The following is a 25922-nucleotide window of genomic DNA, read 5'->3' on the forward strand; positions in this document are numbered from 1 at the left end:
GCATTAACAACAGTGTTAGCTAGGAGCTACCTAGGATGCTATTCTCAGTGGCTTTAAGACGTTAACGGTGTTAGCTAGTAGCTACCTAGGATGCTATTCTCAGTGGCTTTAAGACGTTAACGGTGTTAGCTAGTAGCTACCTAGGATGCTATTCTCAGTGGCTTTAAGACGTTAACGGTGTTAGCTAGTAGCTACCTAGGATGCTATTCTCAGTGGCTTTAAGAAGTTAACGGTGTTAGCTAGTAGTAGCTACCCAGGATGCTATTCTCAGAGGCCCAAAGGGCACCCTACAGGCTCGTGTCCAAAGTAGTGCCAGGGTTTTACTACCAGGACATTATCCAAGCTTGTAAAGCAGTCAGTCAAAAGTCATTTCATTGTCATCATTTCAGTAAAATATGCATTCCATTTACACAGGCAGTTGTTTATTATTCCTTTAGTGAGATCACATGAGGTCTGCAGAGTGCACATGTAAAGATTACTTAATGCTTATACCTTATTTGAAAGTTTTAATATTCATTTTAAAAGTCTTGTTCAGGAAAACAACAGGGTCATAAGGAACAAGTCGAGTCCCTAAACGAACCCCAAATACTCCCCCATTACTGTCCTCCATCCCAGATGAAAATAACCAAAAACACCCCTTCCCTTCCAATCCCAAAAAATAAAAGGGGGAGGCGAGGAGTGAGGAGGATGGTGAGGAGAGGAGGAGGGTGAGGAGAGGGTTGAGGAGAGGAGGAGCCTTTCTGGCTTGGACAAGGCTACTATCGGCACTGGTAAAAAAGTACTATATAGGGAAGAGGGTGCCATTTGGGAATGTCCGAGGTGAACCACATCAATGTACAAGGAGGGCCCCGGCTGCGTAGCTAACAGAGCTGTCCTGACAGTTCCTGCACTGGGAAGACTGGACATAGTTCAGGAAGGAGAAGTTCATCTCTGTTCCACTCTTCCTCAGCTCAGACACAGCCTGGAAAACAATATCAATCAAGTAGGAAGAAAGCAAGAAACAGTCAGATGTACACTACCGTTCAAACGTAGTATTTTTTTGTCCATTAAAATAACATCAAATTGATCAGAAATACAGTGTAGACATTGTTAATGTTGTAAATGACTATTCTAGCTGGAAATGGCAGATTTTTTAATGGAATATCTACATAGGTGTCCAGAGACACTAATGTACTTGTCCTCTTGCTCAGTTGTGCACCGGGGCCTCCCACTCCTCTTTCTATTCTGGTTAGGGCCAGTTTGCCCTGTTCTGTGGAAGGAGTAGTACACAGCGTTGTACGAGATCTTCAGTTTCTTGGCAATTTCTTACATGGAATAGCCTTCATTTCTCAGAACAAGAATAGACTGACGAGTTTCAGAAGAAAGGTCTTTGTTTCTGGCCATTTTCAGCCTGTAATAAAAACCACAAATGCTGACGCTCCAGATACTCAACTAGTCTAAAGGCCAATTTTATTGCTTCTTTAACCAGAACAACAGTTTTCAGCTGTGCTAACATAATTGCAAAACGGTTTTCTAATGTTCAATTAGACTTTTAAAATTATAAACTTGGATTAGCTAAAACAACGTGCCATTGGAACACAGGAGTGATGGTTGCTGATAATGGGCCTCTGTACCCCTATGTAGATATTCCATCCGTTTCCAGCTACAATATTCATTTACAACATTAACAATGTCTACAATGTATTTTTGATCAATTTGATGTTATTTTAAATGGACAAAACAAGGACATTTTTAAGTGACCCCAAATGTTTGAACAGTAGTGTACATCACATGACACAGGAACAGTCAGATACACAGACCTTCTGGCACACAGGGCTGTGTCATGTGATGTATAACTAACAAAGGTGTACTGTAGATGTCAGATTATAACATGGTTGTTGTTGTACTTGTTATGACTCACGTTTAGCAGCACTCCAATAGGATGACGGCCACAGATGGTGTTGTGGTATTTCTTCAAGTAGTTGATGAAGGACATGGGGTCCAGTGTTTCTATAATGCCCATACCCTGGAGAGACAAGAGAGAGGGGTTTAGAACCCAGTCTGATACGGTTAACTATATAACCCTAACCCTGGAGAGACAAGAGAGAGGGGTTTAGAACCCAGTCTGATACAGTTAACTATATAACCCTGGAGAGACAAAAGAGAGGGGTTAGAACCCAGTCTGATACCCCTAACAGTTAACTATATAACCCTAACCCTGGAGAGACAAGAGAGAGGGGTTTAGAACCCAGTCTGATACTGTTAACTATATAACCCTAACCCTGGAGAGACAAGGGAGAGGGGTTTAGAACCCAGTCTGATACCCCTAACATTTAGCTACAGTACCAGTCAAAAGTTGACACCTATTCATTATAGGGTTTTTCTTGATTTTTACTATTGTCTACATTGTAGAAAAATAGTGAAGACATCAAAACTATGAAATAACGTGGAATCATGTAGTAACCAAAAAAGTGTTAAACAAATAAAACGTTTTGAGATTCTTCAAATTTGCCACCCTTTCTTTGCCTTGATGACAGCTTTGCATACTCTTGGCATTCTCTCAACCAGCTTCATGAGGTAGTCACCTGGAATGCATTTCAATTAACAGGTGTGCCTTTCTTTCCATCTTAATGCATTTGAGCCAATCAGTTGTGTTGTGACAAGGTAGAGGTGGTATACAGAAGATAGCCCTATTTGGTAAAAGACCAAGTCCATATTATTGTAAGAACAGCTCAAATAAGCAAAGAGAAATGACAGTCCATCATTACTTTAAGACATGAAGGTCAGTCAATACGGAAAACTTCAAGAACTTTAGTTTCTTCAAGTGCAGTCGCAAAAACCATCAAGGGCTTTGATGAAACTGGATCTCATGAGGACCGCCACAGGAAAGGAAGACCCAGAGTTACCTCTGCTGCAGAGGATAAGTTCATTAGAGTTACCAGCCTCAGAAATTGCAGCCCAAATAAATGCTTCACAGAGTTCAAGTAACAGACACATCTCAACATCAACTGTTCAAAGGAGACTGCGTGAATCAGGCCTTCGTGGTCAAATTGCTGTAAAGAAACCACTACTAAAGGACACCAATAAGAAGAAGAGACTTGCTTGGGCCAAGAAACACGAGCAATGTACATTAGACCGGTGGAAATCTGTCCTTTGGTCTGATGAGTCCAAATGTGAGATTTTTGGCTCCAACCACCGTGTCTTTGTGAGACGCAGAGTAGGTGAACGGATGATCCCCGCATGTGTGATTCCCACCATGAAGCATGGAGGAGGCGGCGTGATGGTGCTTTGCTGGTGACACTGTCAATGATTTATTTAGAATTCAAGACACACTTAACCAGCATGGCTACCACAACATTCTGCAGCGATACGCCATCCCATCTGGTTTGCTCTTAGTGGGACTATCATTTGTTTTTCAACAGGACAATGATCCAACACACCTCCAGGCTGTGTAATGGCTATTTGGCCAAGAAGGAGAGTGATGGAGTGCTGCATTAGATGACCTAGCCTCCACAATCACCCGACCTCAACCCAATTGAGATGGTTTGGGATGAGTTGGACTGCAGAGGGAAGGAAAAGCAGCCAACAAGTGCTCAGCATATGTGGGAACTCCTTCAAGACTGTTGGAAAAGCATTCCAGCTGAATCTGGTTGAGAGAATGCCAAGCGTGTACAAAGCTGTCATCAAGGCAACGGGTGGCTACTTTGAAGTATCTGAAATATGAAGTGGAAACATCTTGGAGCAACAATGGCTCAGCCGCAAAGTGGTAGGCCACAGAAGCTCACAGAACAGGACCGCCAAGTGCTGAAGCGCATAAAAACCGCCTGTCCTCAGTTTCAACACTCACTACAGAGCAACGTAAGCACAATAACTGTTAGTCTGGAGCTTCATGAAATTGGTTTCCATGGCCGAGCAGCTGCACACAAGCCTAAGATCACCATGCGCAATGCCAAGCGTCGGCTGAAGCGGTATAAAGCTCGACCACCATTGGACTCTGGAGGAGTGGAAACATCTTCTCTGGAGTGATGAATCACGCTTCACCATCTGGCAGTCCAACGGACTAATCTGGGTTTGGATACCAGGCGAACACCACCTGCCCGAAAGCATAGTGACAACTATAAAGTTTGGTGGTGGAGGGTTAATGGCCAGGGGATGTTTTTCATGGTTCGGGCCCCATAGTTTCAGTGAAGGGAAATCTTAATGCTACAGCATACAATGACATTCCAGACGATTGTGTGCTTCCACCTGTCGTAACAGTTTGTGGAAGACCCTTTCCTGTTTCAGCATGACGATGCCCCGGTGCACAAAGAGAGGTCCATACAGAAACTGTTTGTCGAGATCGGTGTGGAAGAACTTGGCTGGCCTGCACAGAGCCCTGACCTCAACCCCATCGAACATCTTTGGGAGGAATTGGAACACAGACTGTGAGCCAGGCCTAATCACCCAATCACCCAACATCAGTGCCCGACCTCCTTAATACTCTTGTGGCTGAACGGAAGCAAGTTCCTGCAGCAACGTTCCAACATCTAATGGAACTCCTTCCCAGAAGAGGGAAGGCTGTTATAGCAGCAACGTTCCAACATCTAATGGAACTCCTTCCCAGAAGAGGGAAGGCTGTTATAGCAGCAACGTTCCAACATCTAATAGAACTCCTTCCCAGAAGAGGGAAGGCTGTTATAGCAGCAAACGGGGGGATCAACTCCATATTAATTAATTAATGGAATGAGATGTTTGACGAGCAGGTGTCCACATACTTTTGGTAGTGTATTTTACATATGTTATTGCAGGTGTAGCGAAATGTTTACGTTCATAGCTTCAACAGTGCTGTAATACTTAACAAAATAAGCAAATCCCCCAAAATAAAGAGAACGGAATTAAGAAATATTAGAACAAGCAATGTCAGAGTCCTGAATATATAAACACAGATATGATGGTGTGTACAGACATGTCAATAGAAATACCTGAATATCAGACTGTGTTTACCATCTTATCAAGGTGTTCAATGGATCTGTGGATCTCTCCTTGAGCCTCGTCATAGTACGTGTAGTGGAACCGTTGGCCTGTGGGAAGGAGGTCAATATATTAACCATTGGCCTGTGGGAAGGAGGTAGACATATTAACCGTTGGCCTGTGGGAAGGAGGTAGATATTAACCGTTGGCCTGTGGGAAGGAGGTAGATATTAACCGTTGGCCTGTGGGAAGGTGGTAGACATATTAACCGTTGGCCTGTGGGAAGGAGGTAGACATATTAACCATTGGCCTGTGGGAAGGAGGTAGATATTAACCGTTGGCCTGTGGGAAGGAGGTAGATATTAACCGTTGGCCTGTGGGAAGGAGGTAGACCTTAACCGTTGGCCTGTGGGAAGGAGGTAGATATTAACCGTTGGCCTGTGGGAAGGAGGTAAACATATTAACCCTTAAATCACACATTTTCATCACTAATTGTGTATAAAATGGGAAATTACTGGGTTGACAAACGTTGACCTCTAAAAATAGTATTTTAGAATGATGAAATTACTAATGTTATTTTATAATTTTAGGAAGCCTTGAAAAATATGCAGGTGGTTGAGTTGCCCATTAAAGGAATGATATTTAGTCAACGGTAGCTACTATGGACAATGGAGAAATATTGTTATGGGATTGCTTTATCTGTTATATCCATATTAGTATCTACTGTCTGCCTGTTATCGTCAATATCGTTCACAATATTATTCAGTACATGTCATTTTACATTTTATTTAAAACTGTAAACGCATTAATGTTCATATTCAGTGAGCTCCAAAACTATAGTATATATATTGTTGTTTTGTCCTTGTACTCCAGCACTTTAGATTGGAAATGATACAATGACCATGAAGTTACAATGCAGACTGTCAGCTTTAACAGGTATTTTCATCCATATCAGGTGAAACATTTACAAATTACAGCATTTATTGTACATGGGTACATATACCCCCCCCACCCCATTTTTAAGGGACCAAAATAATTGTGACTCGACAAACCCGTTGGATGCTTTGGCTGGTTGATTGGGTTGTGTTTCAGATTATTTTGTGCCCAATAGAAATTAATGGTAAATAATGTATTATTTAACCTAGGAAGAGCAGGTGCTGCCTTGGCAGGAACTAATAGGGATCCATAATAAACCCCAGGAAGAGTAGCTGCTGCCTTGACAGGAACTAATGGGGATCCATAAGAAACCCCAGGAAGAGTAGCTGCTGCCTTGACAGGAACTAATGGGGATCCATAATAAACCCCAGGAAGAGTAGCTGCTGCCTTGACAGGAACTAATGGGGATCCATAATAAACCCCAGGAAGAGTAGCTGCTGCCTTGACAGGAACTAATGGGGATCCATAATAAACCCCAGGAAGAGTAGGTGCTGCCTTGGCAGGAACTAATAGGGATCCATAATAAACCCAAGGAAGAGTAGGTGCTGCCTTGACAGGAACTAATGGGGATCCATAATACACCCCAGGAAGAGTAGCTGCTGCCTCGGCAGGAACTAATGGGGATCCATAATAAACCCCAGGAAGAGTAGCTACTGCCTTGGCAGGACCTAATGGGGATCCATAATAAACCCCAGGAAGAGTAGCTGATGCCTTGGCAGGAACTCGTGGGGATCCATATTAAACCCCAGGAAGAGTAGCTGCTGCCTAGGCAGGAACTAATGGGGATCCATAATAAACCCCAGGAAGAGTAGCTGCTTTCTTGGCAGGAACTAATGGGGATCCATAATAAACCGCAAGAAGGGTAGCTGCTGCCTTGGCAGGAACTAATGGGGATTCATAATAAACCCCAGGAAGAGTAGCTGCTTTCTTGGCAGGAACTAATGGGGATCCATAATAAACCGCAAGAAGGGTAGCTGCTGCCTTGGCAGGAACTAATGGGGATCCATAATAAACCCCAGGAAGAGTAGCTGCTTTCTTGGCAGGAACTAATGGGGATCCATAATAAACCCCAAGAAGAGTAGCTGCTGCCTTGGCAGGAACTAATGGGGATACATAATAAACCCAAGGAAGAGTAGCTGCTGCCTTGGCAGGAACTAATGGGGATCCATAATACACCCCAGGAAGAGTAGCTGCTGCCTCGGCAGGAACTAATGGGGATCCATAATAAACCCCAGGAAGAGTAGCTACTGCCTTGGCAGGAACTAATGGGGATCCATAATAAACCCCAGGAAGAGTAGCTGATGCCTTGGCAGGAACTCGTGGGGATCCATAATAAACCCCAGGAAGAGTAGCTGCTTTCTTGGCAGGAACTAATGGGGATCCATAATAAACCCAAGGAAGAGTAGCTGCTTTCTTGGCAGGAACTAATGGGGATCCATAATAAACCCCAGGAAGAGTAGCTGCTGCCTTGGCAGGAACTAATGGGGATCCATAATAAACCCCAGGAAGAGTAGCTGCTGCCTTGACAGGAACTAATGGGGATCCATAATAAACCCCAGGAAGAGTAGCTGCTGCCTTGGCAGGAACTAATGGGGATCCATAATAAACCCCAGGAAGAGTAGCTGCTGCCTTGACAGGAACTAATGGGGATCCATAATAAACCCCAGGAAGAGTAGCTGCTGCCTTGACAGGAACTAATGGGGATCCATAATAAACCCCAGGAAGAGTAGCTGCTGCCTTGACAGGAACTAATGGGGATCCATAATAAACCCCAGGAAGAGTAGCTGCTGCCTTGACAGGAAGGAACTCATGGGGATTATTAACCCAAATTACAACACAAAATGAGTTTACCCTAAATTGAGCAACTCGGCTGGTTGTGATGTTTACGATCACATTTTAAGTCATACAAATAACTATTATTTATAGTCTATACTGAGGCTAAATACAAGTATTCAAAAACATAATTTGATATTTTTTGGGGTGAGTGACAGTTAAGGATGAAGGAGAGGTTTTTCCACAAGACAGAACCACTGTTTCCTTATAGAACCCCAAGGAGACAGAACACCTGTTTCCTTATAGAACCCCAAGGAGACAGAACAACTGTTTCCTTATAGAACCCCAAGGAGACAGAACAACTGTTTCCTTATTGAACCCTTTTCACCGACCTGGCTTTTCTTTCCAGCAACTACAGCGAATGGATGTATAACCAGACTAGCTCAACTCAGTAATGTGAACAGGGTATAATATATTGATCTCTACCAGTCCTGTTCAGTACGTACCCCAGTGGCAGAAGTCAGAGGAGATGATGAACAAGTTGGAGGGATCAGCCAGATACCTGCTCAGCAGTTTCCCATAATCCTGTTCTTTAGACTCACTGAGGGCTCCAACCAGCACCGGGACAATGCTGAGCTCATCTTTATGACTGCAGTAGGAATTGGAGACAACACATTACAAGTCTGTATGGGTGTGGTGGACTGGGGACAGTTACCTGACTGAGATGGAATAAGCTGTTACAGAGACTGAACGCGTATTAACCCAACCTGATCAAAAGGTGTGGGTATTAACCCAACCTGATTAAAAGGTGTGGGTATTAACCCAACCTGATTAAAAGGTGTGGGTATTAACCCAACCTGATTAAAAGGTGTGGGTATTAACCCAACCTGATTAAAAGGTGTGGGTATTAACCCAACCTGATTAAAAGGTGTGGGTATTAACCCAACCTGATTAAAAGGTGTGGGTATTAACCCAACCTGATTAAAAGGTGTGGGTATTAACCCAACCTGATTAAAAGGTGTGGGTATTAACCCAACCTGATTAAAATGTGTGGGTATTAACCCAACCTGATTAAAAGGTGTGGGTATTAACCCAACCTGATTAAAAGGTGTGGGTATTAACCCAACCTGATTAAAAGGTGTGGGTATTAACCTAACCTGATTAAAAGGTGTGGGTATTAACCCAACCTGATTAAAAGGTGTGGGTATTAACCCAACCTGATTAAAAGGTGTGGGTATTAACCCAACCTGATTAAAAGGTGTGGGTATTAACCTAACCTGATTTAAAAGCAAGGTGTGGGTATTAACCCAACCTGATTAAAAAGCAAGGTGTGGGTATTAACCCAACCTGATTAAAAGGTGTGGGTATTAACCCAACCTGATTAAAAGGTGTGGGTATTAACCCAACCTGATTAAAAGGTGTGGGTATTAACCCAACCTGATTAAAATGTGTGGGTATTAACCTAACCTGATTAAAAGGTGTGGGTATTAACCCAACCTGATTAAAAGGTGTGGGTATTAACCCAACCTGATTAAAAGGTGTGGGTATTAACCCAACCTGATTAAAAGGTGTGGGTATTAACCCAACCTGATTTAAAAGCAAGGTGTGGGTATTAACCCAACCTGATTAAAAAGCAAGGTGTGGGTATTAACCCAACCTGATTAAAAGGTGTGGGTATTAACCCAACCTGATTAAAAGGTGTGGGTATTAACCCAACCTGATTAAAAGGTGTGGGTATTAACCCAACCTGATTAAAAGGTGTGGGTATTAACCCAACCTGATTAAAAGGTGTGGGTATTAACCCAACCTGGTTAAAAGGTGTGGGTATTAACCCAACCTGATTAAAAGGGGTGGGTATTAACCTAACCTGATTAAAAGGTGTGGGTATTAACCAAACCTGATTAAAAGGTGTGGGTATTAACCCAACCTGATTAAAAGGTGTGGGTATTAACCCAACCTGGTTAAAAGGTGTGGGTATTAACCTAACCTGATTAAAAGGTGTGGGTATTAACCAAACCTGATTAAAAGGTGTGGGTATTAACCCAACCTGGTTAAAAGGTGTGCATGCTTATTGAGTGGGTTCATTAATTGAGCATGCAGGCTTTACTTAAGATTAGATTCTTGATTTATAATGACTCTCCATTAGCGACAGCTAGTCTTAGTGGGGTCCGACACAGTAAACAACCAATCATTAGTAAACAACCAATCATTAGTAAACAACCAATCATTAGTAAACAACAAATCATTAGTAAACAACCAATCATTAGTAAACAACCAATCATTAGTAAACAACCAATCATTAGTAAACAACCAATCATTAGTAAACAACCAATCATTAGTAAAACAACCAATCATTACTAAACAACCAATCATTAGTAAACAACCAATCATTAGTAAACAACCAATCATTAGTAAAAACAACCAATCATTAGTAAAAACAACCAATCATTAGTAAAAACAACCAATCATTAGTAAACAACCAATCATTAGTAAACAACCAATCATTAGTAAACAACCAATCATTAGTAAACAACCAATCATTAGTAAACAACCAATCATTAGTAAAACAACCAATCATTAGTAAAACAACCAATCATTAGTAAACAACCAATCATTAGTAAACAACCAATCATTAGTAAACAACCAATCATTAGTAAACAACCAATCATTAGTAAAACAACCAATCATTAGTAAACAACCAATCATTAGTAAACAACCAATCATTAGTAAACAACCAATCATTAGTAAACAACCAATCATTAGTAAAACAACCAATCATTAGTAAACAACCAATCATAAACCATAGTAATGAAGCAAAACAGCATGGGGCTTGGGGATGACAGAACTACACAAAATGTCAAGGCAAACCAGTCATTAGACCCACAGCTCTCCTCCATTAGTCATGAGGCCCTGCTGGCTCCCACAACCAGGCAGACAGGTCAGGTCTGTATCGTGGCTCTCTAGTCTCTTAATCACTGTACTCTCCACTGATGGATGGCTTGTGATGAATGAAGCAGACAACATGTCCTGACAGACTGTCCTCTGTCTTACCTCTCCATGGCTTTAGCAGTGTAAGGCAGGTGCATTTCAATGCTGTGCTCCTCCTCGTCTGTCTGAAGACTCATCCTCTCAAACATCCCAGTCTTCCAGAGGTCAGCATAGACTAGAGGGAGGTGAGGATTCAATATACAGGAGATCAGCATAGACTAGAGGGAGGTGAGGATTCAATATACAGGAGGTCAGCATTGACTAGAGGGAGGTGACGATTCAATATACAGGAGATCAGCATAGACTGGAGGGAGGTGAGGATTCAATATACAGGTCAACATAGACTAGAGGGAGGTGAGGATTCAATATACAGAGATCAACATAGACTAGAGGGAGGTGAGGATTCAATATACAGGAGGTCAACATAGACTAGAGGGAGGTGAGGATTCAATATACAGGAGATCAGAATAGACTAGAGCGAGGTGAGGATTCAATATACAGGTCAGCATAGACTAGAGGGAGGTGAGGATTCAATATACAGAGATCAGCATAGACTAGAGGGAGGTGAGGATTCAATATACAGGTCAGCATAGACTAGAGGGAGGTGAGGATTCAATATACAGGAGGTCAACATAGACTAGAGGGAGGTGAGGATTCAATATACAGAGATCAACATAGACTAGAGGGAGGTGAGGATTCAATATACAGGAGGTCAACATAGACTAGAGGGAGGTGAGGATTCAATATACAGGAGGTCAACATAGACTAGAGGGAGGTGAGGATTCAATATACAGGTCAGCATAGACTAGAGGGAGGTGAGGGTTCAATATCCAGGAGGTCAGCATAGACTAGAGGGAGGTGAGGATTCAATATCCAGGAGATCAGCATAGACTAGAGGGAGGTGAGGGTTCAATATACAGGAGGTCAACATAGACTAGAGGGAGGTGAGGATTCAATATACAGAGATCAACATAGACTAGAGGGAGGTGAGGATTCAATATCCAGGAGATCAGCATAGACTAGAGGGAGGTGAGGATTCAATATACAGGAGGTCAGCATAGACTAGAGGGAGGTGAGGATTCAATATCCAGGAGATCAGCATAGACTAGAGGGAGGTGAGGATTCAATATCCAGGAGGTCAACATAGACTAGAGGGAGGTGAGGATTCAATATACAGGAGATCAGCATAGACTAGAGGAAGGTGAGGGTTAAATATACAGACATCAGCATAGACTAGAGGGAGGTGAGGATTCAATATACAGGAGGTCAGCATAGACTAGAGGGAGGTGACGATTCAATATACAGGTCAGCATAGACTAGAGGGAGGTGAGGATTCAATATACAGGAGGTCAGCATAGACTAGAGGGAGGTGAGGATTCAATATACAGGTCAGCATAGACTAGAGGGAGGTGAGGGTTCAATATACAGGAGGTCAACATAGACTAGAGGGAGGTGAAGATTCAATATACAGGAGGTCAACATAGACTAGAGGGAGGTGAGGATTCAATATACAGGAGGTCAACATAGACTAGAGGGAGGTGAGGATTCAATATACAGGAGGTCAACATAGACTAGAGGGAGGTGAGGGTTCAATATACAGGAGGTCAACATAGACTAGAGGGAGGTGAGGATTCAATATACAGGAGGTCAGCATAGACTAGAGGGAGGTGAGGATTCAATATACAGGAGGTCAGCATAGACTAGAGGGAGGTGAGGGTTCAATATATAGGAGGTCAGCATACTCTAGAAGGAGGTGAGGATTCAATATACAGGAGGTCAGCATAGACTAGAGGGAGGTGAGGATTCAATATCCAGGAGGTCAGCATAGACTAGAGGGAGGTGAGGATTCAATATACAGGAGGTCAGCATAGACTAGAGGGAGGTGAGGATTCAATATCCAGGAGGTCAACATAGACTAGAGGGCGGTGAAGATTCAATATCCACATTATTACTGGTGAACAGAGGCTCGTATTAGCATTTGACTGCGAGTCATTAGTTCAGACGCACTGATATGTGTTTGGCAGCGTCAGTGAGAATGTCTCTTTTCCAGTATCAGTCAGATGATTGGTCCCCTAAGGACAACTCAGGTTTTTGTTTGTGTCAAGCTAAAAAAAAAGGCACAATAAACACTGGATTAGGGCTGTGGCGGTCAAGGAATTTCGGATGACGGTAATTGGCCAGCCAAATGACCATGGTCTCAGTAATAACTTGAAAAAGAATAATTAGGCACTCCTCTCCTTCACTCCGGACTGCATGTGCTGCCATATAAAGAGAATAGAAGGGGCATCCCCATTCAAGTCAATGGTAGCGTAATGGTTGGACTGGAGGCCCTTGGTGAGTGTACCAATAGGAGCAAAGCAGGAAGTGTACCCATCAATATGTGCTGTGATTTGTTGGTGCAGCTCCAACTGACATTACAAAAGAAAATACATTGCATAAGCCACATCAGTTAACATCATTTGAATGAACATTCTATACTAAACCAAAATAAATGCAACATGTAAAGTGTTGGTCCCATGGTCTATGAGCTGAAATGTTCCATACTCACAAAAAGCTGATTTCTCTCAAATATGTTGTGCACAAATTTGTTTACATCCCTGTTTGTGAGAATTTCTCCTCTGCCAAGATTATCCATCCACCTGACAGGTGTGGCATATCAAGAAGCTGATTAAACTGCATGATCATTACACAGGTGCACGTTGAGCTGGGGACAATAAAAGGCCACTAAAATGTGCAGTTTTGTCACCATACAATGCCACAGATGTCTCAAGATGAGGGAGAGTGCAATTGGCATGCTGACTGCAGGAATGTCCACCAGAGTTGTTGCAAGATCATTTTGTTAATTTCTCTTCCATAAGCCTCCAACGTCGTTTTAAAGAATTTGGCAGTATGTCCAACCGGCCTCATATCCGCAGACCACGTGTTACCACGCCAGCCCAGGACCTCCACATTCGGCTTCTTCACCTGAGGCATCGTCTGAGACCAGCCACAAGAACAACTGATAAAACTGGGTTTGCACAAACTAAGATTTTCTGCACAAACTGTCAGAAACCGTCTCAGGGAAGCTTATTTGTGTGTTCGTCGTCCTCACCAGGGTCTTGGTCTGACTGCACTGTGGCGTCGTGACCGACATCAGTGGGCAAATGCTCACCTTCGATGGCCAATGGCACACTGGCCCAGACCAGCTATGAAGAGGCTTTGGCCCAGACCAGTTATGAAGAGGCCTTGGCCCAGACCAGCTATGAAGAGGTCTTGGCCCAGACCAGCTATGAAGAGGCCTTGGCCCAGACCAGCTATGAAGAGGGCTGTTACGGTACACACCTCAAGGCCCCTCCTCCTCCTGCTCTCCACCTCAAGGCCCCTCTTCCGCCATCCCTTTCAAGGCCCCTCCTCCCCCTCTCAAGGCCCCTCCTCCGTCTGCTCCCCCACTCAAGGCCCCTCTTCCTCCTGCTCTCCCTCTCAAGGCCCCTCCTCCTCCTGCTCTCCACCTCAAGGCCCCTCTTCCGCCATCACTCTCAAGGCCCCTGCTCTCCCTCTCAAGGCCCCTGCTCTCCCTCTCAAGGCCCCTGCTCCCCCTCTCAAGGCCCCTCCTCCATCTGCTCCCCCTCTCAAGGCCCCTCCTCCTCCTGCTTTCCACCTCAACGCCCCTCTTCTGCCATCCCTCTCAAGGCCACTGCTCTCCCTCTCAAGGCCCCTGCTCCCCCTCTCAAGGCCCCTCCTCCTCCTGCTCTCCATTTCTAGGCTCCTCCTCCGCCTGCTACCCCTCTCAAGGCTCCTCCTCCGCCTGCTACCCCTCTCAAGGCTCCTCCTCCGCCTGCTCCCCCTCTCAAGGCCCCTCCTCCGCCTGCTCCCCCTCTCAAGGCCCCTCCTCTGCCTGCTCCCCCTCTCAAGGCCCCTCCTCCGCCTGCTCCCCCTCTCAAGGCCCCTCCTCTGCCTGCTCCCCCTCTCAAGGCCCCTCCTCCGCCTATCAGCTCTGGTTAATAAAGTTACTTTCAAATGGACTTTTCTGCTGCTTCCCTAACTCGGATCTGACCACGTGAACACGGAACTGGTCATCATCAGGTCCGTTTGGAAAGAGTCTCTATACTGAAAAATGTATTTATGCGGATTTGTTTGGGTGGGAAAGCCCCAGGTCCATTTCAGAATGGGTTCAACTTCTTAGACCGCTACTTGAGGCCCAACAACAGACAACGCCAGGAATATTGTAAACAATGTCACAGAAACTGGACTTGGGGCCTGGAATAGGGTGGTTTGTTTTTCCAAATAAACAAAAATGGACTACAGTAAGTATCAGAATTTAATTTCTCCTCTGTACCGTAACCCTGAAACCCCAATACATTCTGAAACATGGGTTTGGTGAACTGTTACACCCATAGTTATGAATATAACTAATGTTCCCTGAAGGAGGGAACGAGGTACAACATATTTTGGACCAAACCACCGGCAGAGTTTGGGCTCACTGAAGAGTGGTGCTGAATGGAGGAAATGGATGTGAGGCCCGCTATTATAGCAGGAAGGCGGGGACAACTAGAGGGAGGCGGGGACAACTAGGGGAGGCGGGGACAACTAGAGGGAGGCGGGGACAACTAGAGGGAGGCGGGGACAACTAGAGGGAGGCGGGGACAACCAGAAATTATCCATAGCCTCCTAGTCAATCCTGAGGTGATTTATAAACCTCAGCAGAGGACAGGGCACAGTGTGTGTGTGTACCTACCCTCCTGGTCAATCCTGAGGTCGTAGAGAGGTGTTTTATAAACCTCAGCAGAGGACAGGGCACAGCGGGACAGAGGAACATGGTGAGACGGACCCAAGATGAACACCCTGCGACTACAGGGGAAAGAGAGGACTCAGTCACCTCACTGTCCTCAGTAGGACTCAGTTCAGCAGCTCAGTGGACCAGTCATCATGGACCAGTCATCATGGACCAGTCAACAGGCCACTAGCAGCGTCGGCCGACCAGGCTTCGCTCATGCTGTTCCAAGGTGAGACGGTGACAGAGGCTATACTGCTCCCTACTGTCTGTCTGAGGTAACTACAGGCTGATAGTTCCTTCATGGTGAAACAGAGCAGGCTAAGGATTTGATAAGGAGGGACAATGTAGAAAAAGCTATTTAAAAACCTCTCATTTCGAATTGATGATACTTAAATTGTCGATGAAAATGTATTTTGTTACTGAAAAAATATGTTTAATTTAGAAAACTCACTGAACATAAGTAATAGACATGATAAATGACTTTACGTGACAGAAGGGTCTATTTGTTTGTAGGCGTGTGCAGCACAAGCACCACAGTAGGAATATCCTGCATGGCTGAAAACACATTACAAGACACCATTACAACCTGCCTGAAAACACATTACAACCTGCCTGACAACACATTACAACCTGCCTGAAAACACATTACAACCTGCCTGAAAACACATTACAACCTGCCTGACAACACATTACAACCTGCCTGACAACACATTACAACCTGCCTGAAAACACATTACAACCTGCCTGAAAACACATTACAACCTGCCTGAAAACACATTACAACCTGCCTGAAAACACATTACAACCTGCCTGACAACACATTACAACCTGCCTGACAACACATTACAACCTGCCTGAAAACACATTACAACCTGCCTGACAACACATTACAACCTGCCTGAAAACACATTACAACCTGCCTGAAAACACATTACAACCTGCCTGACAACACATTACAACCTGCCTGAAAACACATTACAACCTGCCTGAAAACACATTACAACCTGCCTGACAACACATTACAACGTGCCTGTCTGAAAACACATTACAACCTGCCTGACAACACATTACAACGTGCCTGACAACACATTACAACCTGCCTGAAAACACATTACAACCTGCCTGACAACACATTACAACCTGCCTGAAAACACATTACAACCTGCCTGACAACACATTACAACCTGCCTGACAACACATTACAACCTGCCTGAAAACACATTACAACCTGCCTGACAACACATTACAACGTGCCTGTCTGAAAACACATTACAACCTGCCTGACAACACATTACAACGTGCCTGACAACACATTACAACCTGCCTGAAAACACATTACAACCTGCCTGACAACACATTACAACCTGCCTGAAAACACATTACAACCTGCCTGACAACACATTACAACGTGCCTGTCTGAAAACACATTACAACCTGCCTGACAACACATTACAACGTGCCTGTCTGAAAACACATTACAACCTGCCTGAAAACACATTACAACCTGCCTGACAACACATTACAACGTGCCTGAAAACACATTACAACCTGCCTGACAACACATTACAACGTGCCTGTCTGAAAACACATTACAACCTGCCTGAAAACACATTACAACCTGCCTGACAACACATTACAACCTGCCTGTCTGAAAACACATTACAACCTGCCTGACAACACATTACAACCTGCCTGACAACACATTACAACCTGCCTGAAAACACATTACAACCTGCCTGAAAACACATTACAACCTGCCTGTCTGAAAACACATTACAACCTGCCTGAAAACACATTACAACCTGCCTGAAAACACATTACAACCTGCCTGGCTGAAAACACATTACAACCTGCCTGAAAACACATTACAACCTGCCTGGCTGAAAACATATTACAACCTGCCTGTCTGAAAACACATTACAACCTGCCTGGCTGAAAACACATTACAACCTGCCTGTCTGAAAACACATAACAAGACACCATTACAACCAATAGAAGACATGACCCCCACCGCCCCAATCACTACATTCACATTTCAGTCATTCATATGCTGTGATCAAATAATATACAGAATGACTTGGTGACAAGATGAGGCCTTTTCCTCGACTTATCAGAACAACTAGCAGTGGAGCTTACGGTGCTATGATGGCTCTAGCAGGGCTGACAGTGGATTGTGCTTGAGACAGCCAACCTTCTAGTTGTGTATTCAGCTGGGAGCCTGCAGAGAGGGAGAAGAACACTTCATTAATCCATACCAAACATAAACGACTCTTCTGCTGAACCCAATGCCTCTTATACACAGGGGAACATAAACGACTCTTCTGCTGAACCCAATGCCTCTTACACACAGGGGAACAGACTCAGGTCGACATTATTAACTGCAATAGAGAGAGTCAGCGGTTTTTAAGTTTCTTGGCATCCACGTCACAGAGGACTTACCGTCCAGCAGACAGCATCGGAGCACCTCACCTTAGCACACATCCCCCTTCCCCAAAACCTACCACTGCACAATTTAAACACTTGTCCCCCTATCCCCCTTCCCCAAAACATGTGTAAATACCGGACTATAAATGGTGCATTCCTGTTTTATACACTGAAAGGTTTATTCTATTCTACTGAGACATTTACTTGATGTTCGTGTTCTTATCTTTTAGTATTTCTTATCGTTTCCAGAAGGAATCTGCAGTCAGCATCTGGCTGGATGGTGTAGACCGTGTGTGTCCTGTACATACAACTAATACAACTAAACACATTTGGTTGGAGTCTGTATGTGAAATAATGCAAGTCCTTGTGATGCTAAACATTGTCTGCATGGTAAGGAGTTTGACAGCACAGAAAGATCTGGGACAAGGTTAATAGAAGCTACTTCCTTGTTATGTGTGACTGACTGGGCTGGAGCAGATAGATAACAGGGAGATAACAGGGAGATAACAGGGAGATAACAGGGAGATAACAGGGAGATAACAGGGAGATACATGTCTGTTTAATGTGTTTACATCCCAAGGGGCACCTTATTCCCTTTATAGGGCACTAATTTGACCAGGGACCATAGAATAGGGCACTAATTTGACCAGGGGCCATAGAATAGGGCACTAATTTGACCAGGGACCATAGAATAGGGCACTAATTTGACCAGGGACCATAGAATAGGGCACTAATTTGACCAGGGACCATAGAATAGGGCACTAATTTGACCAGGGGCCATAGAATAGGGCACTAATTTGACCAGGGGCCATAGAATAGGGCACTAATTTGACCAGGGGCCATAGAATAGGGCACTAATTTGACCAGGGGCCATAGAATAGGGCACTAATTTGACCAGGGGCCATAGAATAGGGCACTAATTTGACCAGGGGCCATAGAATAGGGCACTAATTTGACCAGGGGCCATAGAATAGGGCACTAATTTGACCAGGGACCATAGAATAGGGCACTAATTTGACCAGGGACCATAGAATAGGGCACTAATTTGACCAGGGGCCATAGAATAGGGCACTAATTTGACCAGGGGCCATAGAATAGGGCACTAATTTGACCAGGGGCCATAGAATAGGGCACTAATTTGACCAGGGACCATAGAATAGGGCACTAATTTGACCAGGGACCATAGAATAGGGCACTAATTTGACCAGGGACCATAGAATAGGGCACTAATTTGACCAGGGACCATAGAATAGGGCACTAATTTGACCAGGGAACATAGGGCACTAATTTGACCAGGGACCATAGAATAGGGCACTAATTTGACCAGGGACCATAGGGCACTAATTTGACCATGGACCATAGAATAGGGCACTAATTTGACCAGGGACCATAGAATAGGGCACTAATTTGACCAGGGACCATAGAATAGGGCACTAATTTGACCAGGGACCATAGAATAGGGCACTAATTTGACCAGGGGCCATAGAATAGGGCACTAATTTGACCAGGTGCCATAGAATAGGGCACTAATTTGACCAGGGGCCATAGAATAGGGCACTAATTTGACCAGGGACCATAGAATAGGGCACTAATTTGACCAGGGACCATAGAATAGGGCACTAATTTGACCAGGGACCATAGAATAGGGCACTAATTTGACCAGGGACCATAGAATAGGGCACTAATTTGACCAGGGACCATAGGGCACTAATTTGACCAGGGACCATAGAATAGGGCACTAATTTGACCAGGGACCATAGGGCACTAATTTGACCATGGACCATAGAATAGGGCACTAATTTGACCAGGGGCCATAGTATAGGGCACTAATTTGACCAGGGACCATAGAATAAGGCACTAATTTGACCAGGGGCCATAGAATAGGGCACTAATTTGACCAGGGACCATAGAATAGGGCACTAATTTGACCAGGGACCATAGGGCCAGAGAATAGGGTGCCATTGGAGACAAACACCTGTGTATATAGACAAACACTTCTGTTTGTTTGTTTGTGTTTGTTTGTACAGGGATAGTGCACATTAATCAACGTTTCAGTAAAAGTGCCGGTTTTAGCCAGCCGGCTAATTTTCAACCGCAGTCCCTGGGCAGGTTATTAAAAACAATTACAATATAGACAATTATTGAGCAGTGAGCACACGCAGAGCAACATAGGACAAGCAAGACGTAGCATACAGACAGAGCAACATAGGACAAAAAGCAGCAAGACAAAATTCATAAAAGCAACAAAGTGTTTCCACACCTCACAAGCTACAGACAACAGACAACATGGAAAGCAGCAACACACAGCTAGGAACCATGTTCACAAATCTGATTGACCTTTAGCCATGTCTTCAAGCATTTTGTGAAAGTGTGATATGTGGTGCAGTTATGTGTGTCTGGTGGCAGTGTATTCCAGACATGGGAAGCTCTCACAGAGAAAACAGATTTACTAAAGGTGCCTTTCCTACAGTCACCTCTCATGGCATACCTTGTGGATCTGCTGCCATATGTTTGGGTTTTCTGTTTAACAGAAACACTGAGTGGAGGGGGCGGAGCCAGGCCATTTAGGATCTTGAATACAAGACATGCGTCAGTGTATTGGGCAAGATTTTCCCAACTCAGGAGCTCATGCTTGTCCTCCTCACTGTTACTGTATGCAAAGCAAACTGCCAAGCATCTAGCTGAGGGTACTAATCAAGCCCATGATTCACTAAGGATAATGTCATTTAGTTGAGCTAAAAGAAGTTGCTACATCCTCACGGTAAGATATTTTGAACACAGTAATATCCTGACTCACAGATTCCTTCACATGTATATTGCAATGTGAGAGAAAAATGTACGTAACGTGACATACACTAAACCCCTTGGATTAGGGTTAGTTTAAATGCCCACCCCCCCCCCCCCCCACACACACACACACACACACACACACACACACACACACACACACACACACACACACACACACACACAAAAACAAAATCTACTTTTGATGATCATTTGACAAAAGCCGTATCCCTTCTAGCCACAACCCTAGACTAGTCACTTCAGTTGGCTAATAAGGGACATAGTAGCAAGCTTGTTAAATAAACTAAATGAAAAGTAGTGTGTGAGATGAGAGATAAACTAGCTAGCTGGTCCCAATATGAGCACTCAATTTGCTGCCTAGACCTACACAGGGAGGTGGTCCTTTTGTTCCAGGCGAGAGGGATTTATATGTGGACCAAACAACCAGGGAGGGCCAGTCAGCTAGACAGATCACTGACAACTCGCTGCAGAAGTACATTGGTAGCGTAGGGTGGGCTATAATGATAGATGGTTGGGGGAATCTTTGCTATAATGGTTAACTGACTGTTCACTGAGATGGTTGTCAGTGTTTTGACATAATTAGCTAGTTAATGCTGTTGACAAGGGTACCTGTAACTACCTAGCCATTTATTCCAATGACCAGGTCATATAACACACCATTTATTCCAATGACCAGGTCCTAGAGCACACCATTTATTCCAATGACCAGGTCCTAGAGCACACCATTTATTCCAATGACCAGGTCATTTAGCACACCATTTATTCCAATGACCAGGTCCTAGAGCACACCATTTATTCCAATGACCAGGTCCTATAGCACACCATTTATTCCGAATAAATGTTATATGTTAGCTATCTTCTAACGCTAGCTTGTAAATTACAAATCTGCCTATTCCGCTGTTTGATTAAGAAGTGACAGCTGATGCAAGCTAAGTAGCAGACTGTTGTTCTGGGCCAGCTGATAGAGAACGGCCTGTTGTTTTTCCTCACCTCTCTCCTACTCAAATAGACAGCTAACTAACTAACTAGTTACTACCCCGGACAACAACAGCCCAAGAGAGACCTGTCTGCAGCTAACTAACTAGTTACTACCCCGGACAACAGTCCCATTGAAAGATAGTTCTGTAGCTGGCTAGTTAGCAAGGTTTGGTAACCAGGTTAGCTACTTACCCGGACAACAACCCAAACATTACAGAGGCCCATATGCAGCTAGTTATCTTGACCCTATTAGCTAACGTTAAAACTAGTTAACCCGGGTCTGTGTCCCGTTCCCCGGTCCAGTTCTATACCTGAGGCAGTGTACCCGGGTCTGTGTCCCGTTCCCCGGTCCAGTTCTATACCTGAGGCGGTGTACCCGGGTCTGTGTCCCGTTCCCCGGTCCAGTTCTATACCTGAGGCGGTGTACCCTGGTCTCTGTCCCGTTCCCCGGTCCAGTTCTATACCTGAGGCAGTGTACCCTGGTCTCTGACCCGTTCCCTGGTCCAGTTCTATACCTGAGGCTGTGTACCCTGGTCTCTGTCCCGTTCCCTGGTCCAGTTCTATACCTGAGGCGGTGTACCCGGGTCTGTGTCCCGTTCCCCGGTCCAGTTCTATACCTGAGGCAGTGTACCCTGGTCTCTGTCCCGTTCCCCGGTCCAGTTCTATACCTGAGGCAGTGTACCCTGGTCTCTGTCCCGTTCCCCGGTCCAGTTCTATACCTGAGGCGGTGTACCCGGGTCTGTGTCCCGTTCCCCGGTCCAGTTCTATACCTGAGGCAGTGTACCCTGGTCTCTGTCCCGTCCCCTGGTCCAGTTCTATACCTGAGGCGGTGTACCCTGGTCTCTGACCCGTCCCCCGGTCCAGTTCTATACCTGAGGCGGTGTACCCTGGTCTCTGACCCGTCCCCCGGTCCAGTTCTATACCTGAGGCGGTGTACCCTGGTCTCTGACCCGTCCCCCGGTCCAGTTCTATACCTGAGGCGGTGTACCCTGGTCTCTGACCCGTCCCTCGGTCCAGTTCCATACCTGAGGCGGTGTACCCTGGTCTGTGTCCCGTTCCCTGGTCCAGTTCTATACCTGAGGCGGTGTACCCTGGTCTCTGACCCATTCCCCGGTCCAGTTTGATACCTGAGGCGGTGTACCCTGGTCTGTGTCCCGTTCCCTGGTCCAGTTCTATACCTGAGGCGGTGTACCCTGGTCTCTGACCCGTCCCCTGGTCCAGTTCTATACCTGAGGCTGTGTACCCTGGTCTCTGACCCGTTCCCCGGTCCAGTTCTATACCTGAGGCTGTGTACCCTGGTCTCTGACCCGTTCCCCGGTCCAGTTCTATACCTGAGGCAGTGTACCCTGGTCTCTGACCCGTTCCCTGGTCCAGTTCTATACCTGAGGCTGTGTACCCTGGTCTCTGACCCGTTCCCCGGTCCAGTTCTATACCTGAGGCTGTGTACCCTGGTCTCTGACCCGTCCCCTGGTCCAGTTCTATACCTGAGGCGGTGTACCCTGGTCTCTGACCCGTCCCCTGGTCCAGTTCTATACCTGAGGCGGTGTACCCTGGTCTGTGTCCCGTTCCCCGGTCCAGTTCTATACCTGAGGCAGTGTACCCTGGTCTCTGACCCGTTCCCTGGTCCAGTTCTATACCTGAGGCGGTGTACCCTGGTCTCTGACCCATCCCCCGGTCCAGTTCTATACCTGAGGCTGTGTACCCTGGTCTCTGACCCATCCCCCGGTCCAGTTCTATATCTGAGGCTGTGTACCCTGGTCTCTGACCCGTACCCCGGTCCAGTTCTATACCTGAGGCTGTGTACCCTGGTCTCTGACCCGTGCCCCGGTCCAGTTCTATACCTGAGGCGGTGTACCCTGGTCTCTGACCCGTCCCCCGGTCCAGTTCTATACCTGAGGCGGTGTACCCTGGTCTCTGACCCGTCCCCTGGTCCAGTTCTATACCTGAGGCGGTGTACCCTGGTCTCTGACCCGTCCCCCGGTCCAGTTCTATACCTGAGGCGGTGTACCCTGGTCTCTGACCCGTTCCCTGGTCCAGTTCTATACCTGAGGCGGTGTACCCTGGTCTCTGACCCGTCCCCCGGTCCAGTTCTATACCTGAGGCGGTGTACCCTGGTCTCTGACCCGTCCCCTGGTCCAGTTCTATACCTGAGGCGGTGTACCCTGGTCTCTGACCCGTTCCCTGGTCCAGTTCTATACCTGAGGCGGTGTACCCTGGTCTCTGACCCGTCCCCCGGTCCAGTTCTATACCTGAGGCGGTGTACCCTGGTCTCTGACCCGTCCCCCGGTCCAGTTCTATACCTGAGGCGGTGTACCCTGGTCTCTGACCCGTCCCCCGGTCCAGTTCTATACCTGAGGCGGTGTACCCTGGTCTCTGACCCGTCCCCTGGTCCAGTTCTATACCTGAGGCGGTGTACCCTGGTCTCTGACCCGTCCCCCGGTCCAGTTCTATACCTGAGGCGGTGTACCCTGGTCTCTGACCCGTCCCCTGGTCCAGTTCTATACCTGAGGCGGTGTACCCTGGTCTCTGACCCGTTCCCTGGTCCAGTTCTATACCTGAGGCGGTGTACCCTGGTCTCTGACCCGTCCCCCGGTCCAGTTCTATACCTGAGGCGGTGTACCCTGGTCTCTGACCCGTCCCCCGGTCCAGTTCTATACCTGAGGCGGTGTACCCTGGTCTCTGACCCGTCCCCCGGTCCAGTTCTATACCTGAGGCGGTGTACCCTGGTCTCTGACCCGTCCCCTGGTCCAGTTCTATACCTGAGGCGGTGTACCCTGGTCTCTGACCCGTCCCCTGGTCCAGTTCTATACCTGAGGCGGTGTACCCTGGTCTCTGACCCGTCCCCTGGTCCAGTTCTATACCTGAGGCGGTGTACCCTGGTCTCTGACCCGTACCCCGGTCCAGTTCTATACCTGAGGCGGTGTACCCTGGTCTCTGACCCGTCCCCCGGTCCAGTTCTATACCTGAGGCGGTGTACCCTGGTCTCTGACCCGTCCCCTGGTCCAGTTCTATACCTGAGGCAGTGTACCAACTGCCGGCGTGACTTGCTTCTCTGCAAACGGTTCGGTTCGACATCTTAGCTCCCGAACTGCCTATCTTGGTAAGATGTCCGGTAGAAATAAACATACATGAAAAACTCGGAGAAAAACAACTACCTAAATAGAATCCACCAATAAAAACAAAAAGTTGGCTAGACAAAGAAAGAATACAAAAATAGTTATCCAGATGGCGAAGTTGACATGTTGAGAAAAGTGTGCGTTTGATAGCAGGCTAACATTACTTCAAAATAAGATCTTAAAACGAGGGTTTTAGTTACGGATGAACAAAACCCTCAATGCAGTTTGTCTGTTGTTTGCCAAAATGTCACTGTTGGTTTGTCATAAATCGGGCTAGATGGTAGCAACAGTACATCATAATAGACTAAAACTAAGACGTCTGGTTTAGCAGAGATCCAGTTCATAGGAGATATTAATCCCAGTAGGCAGTAGATTCATCACCGCACCAAGCAGACCGTCGACTAAATTTATTTATACGTTGTCATGCTGCGTCACCCGGTTGCTGAGATAATCGTCACCCAATTACATCTTAAATTGAGGGTAGAAATCGAGCGGTCGAGTAAATTAATCGAGCAAACTATTATTATTATTTTTTTATTAACAAATCAATGCAAAAAAGTACATGGGAAACACAAGTAAATATAAAGAATATGCAAATTACATTTGGGCTATTGGGTACAATATCACATTAAACAAGGACCTTAAGAGGCATACACACATTTATAATTATAACAGCTTTTTTGTTGGCTGAGTATATCATTGTCTTAAAATATAAATTAAATGTTCAATCTCTGCATAGAGTCAGAACAAGTTAAAGCTGCTGCGTTGAACACGCCAGTCGGAACTAAGTAACTCGGGAATTTTCGACCTGCTGATTTGTTGAGCTACAACCAGATAGCCTGTCGGAAATGTCCGAGTTTCCTAGTTCCGAAAAGCGTGTATGAATCGATTCCTTGATTCCCGACAAGCATGTATGAATCGATTCCTTGATTCCCGATGGTCGCAAACATTTTCTTAAAATGACGTAAACCTGCGTGGATTGGCTGCTCGAGGAGAATATAGAGAAACGATTGGTTAAAATGTTTTGTAGGCGTGTAGAAAGAGTGGGTGAAATGCCATAGATGTCTATGGGTAGTGCTCTGTTTGACTCAGTTCACGCATATATTCTATATTTCCTGATTTCCCCCATGAAAAACTGGAATAGATATGATTACAAAGCATAGTTATTACGTTTAGAACACATTTTCTAAAAAAAATAACCCTTTTGCCGTGACATT

General features: G+C 45.6%; 1 protein-coding gene across 3 annotated transcripts; it reads right to left on the minus strand.

Annotated features, from left to right (window-relative positions):
- Positions 1–405: 405 nt before the first annotated feature.
- LOC110499526 (protein MEMO1) lies at positions 406–25171 on the minus strand. Of its 3 annotated transcripts, none has more exons than XR_016489256.1 (9): positions 24604–25171; positions 17516–17597; positions 15866–15934; positions 15341–15453; positions 10690–10801; positions 8145–8287; positions 4941–5039; positions 1901–2005; positions 406–961 (listed from the first exon to the last, which is right to left on the minus strand). XR_016489256.1 is itself a non-coding variant. In XM_036956441.2 (9 exons), the coding sequence occupies exons 1-9, from the start codon at positions 24713–24715 to the stop codon at positions 830–832; spliced, it is 945 nt and encodes a 314-aa protein (XP_036812336.2). In that variant the 5' UTR covers positions 24716–25171; the 3' UTR covers positions 406–829. The 3 variants fall into 3 exon arrangements, 2 of the variants coding, with proteins under 2 accessions (XP_036812336.2, XP_090068084.1); XM_036956441.2 differs by having other exon boundaries at positions 4963–5039; XM_090211958.1 differs by lacking the exon at positions 15341–15453 and having other exon boundaries at positions 4963–5039; positions 24604–25142.
- Positions 25172–25922: the final 751 nt, after the last annotated feature.

This window comes from Oncorhynchus mykiss, chromosome 20, assembly GCF_057628025.1.
Source record: "Oncorhynchus mykiss isolate SJ-2025 chromosome 20, ASM5762802v1, whole genome shotgun sequence".
NCBI lineage: Eukaryota > Metazoa > Chordata > Actinopteri > Salmoniformes > Salmonidae > Oncorhynchus > Oncorhynchus mykiss.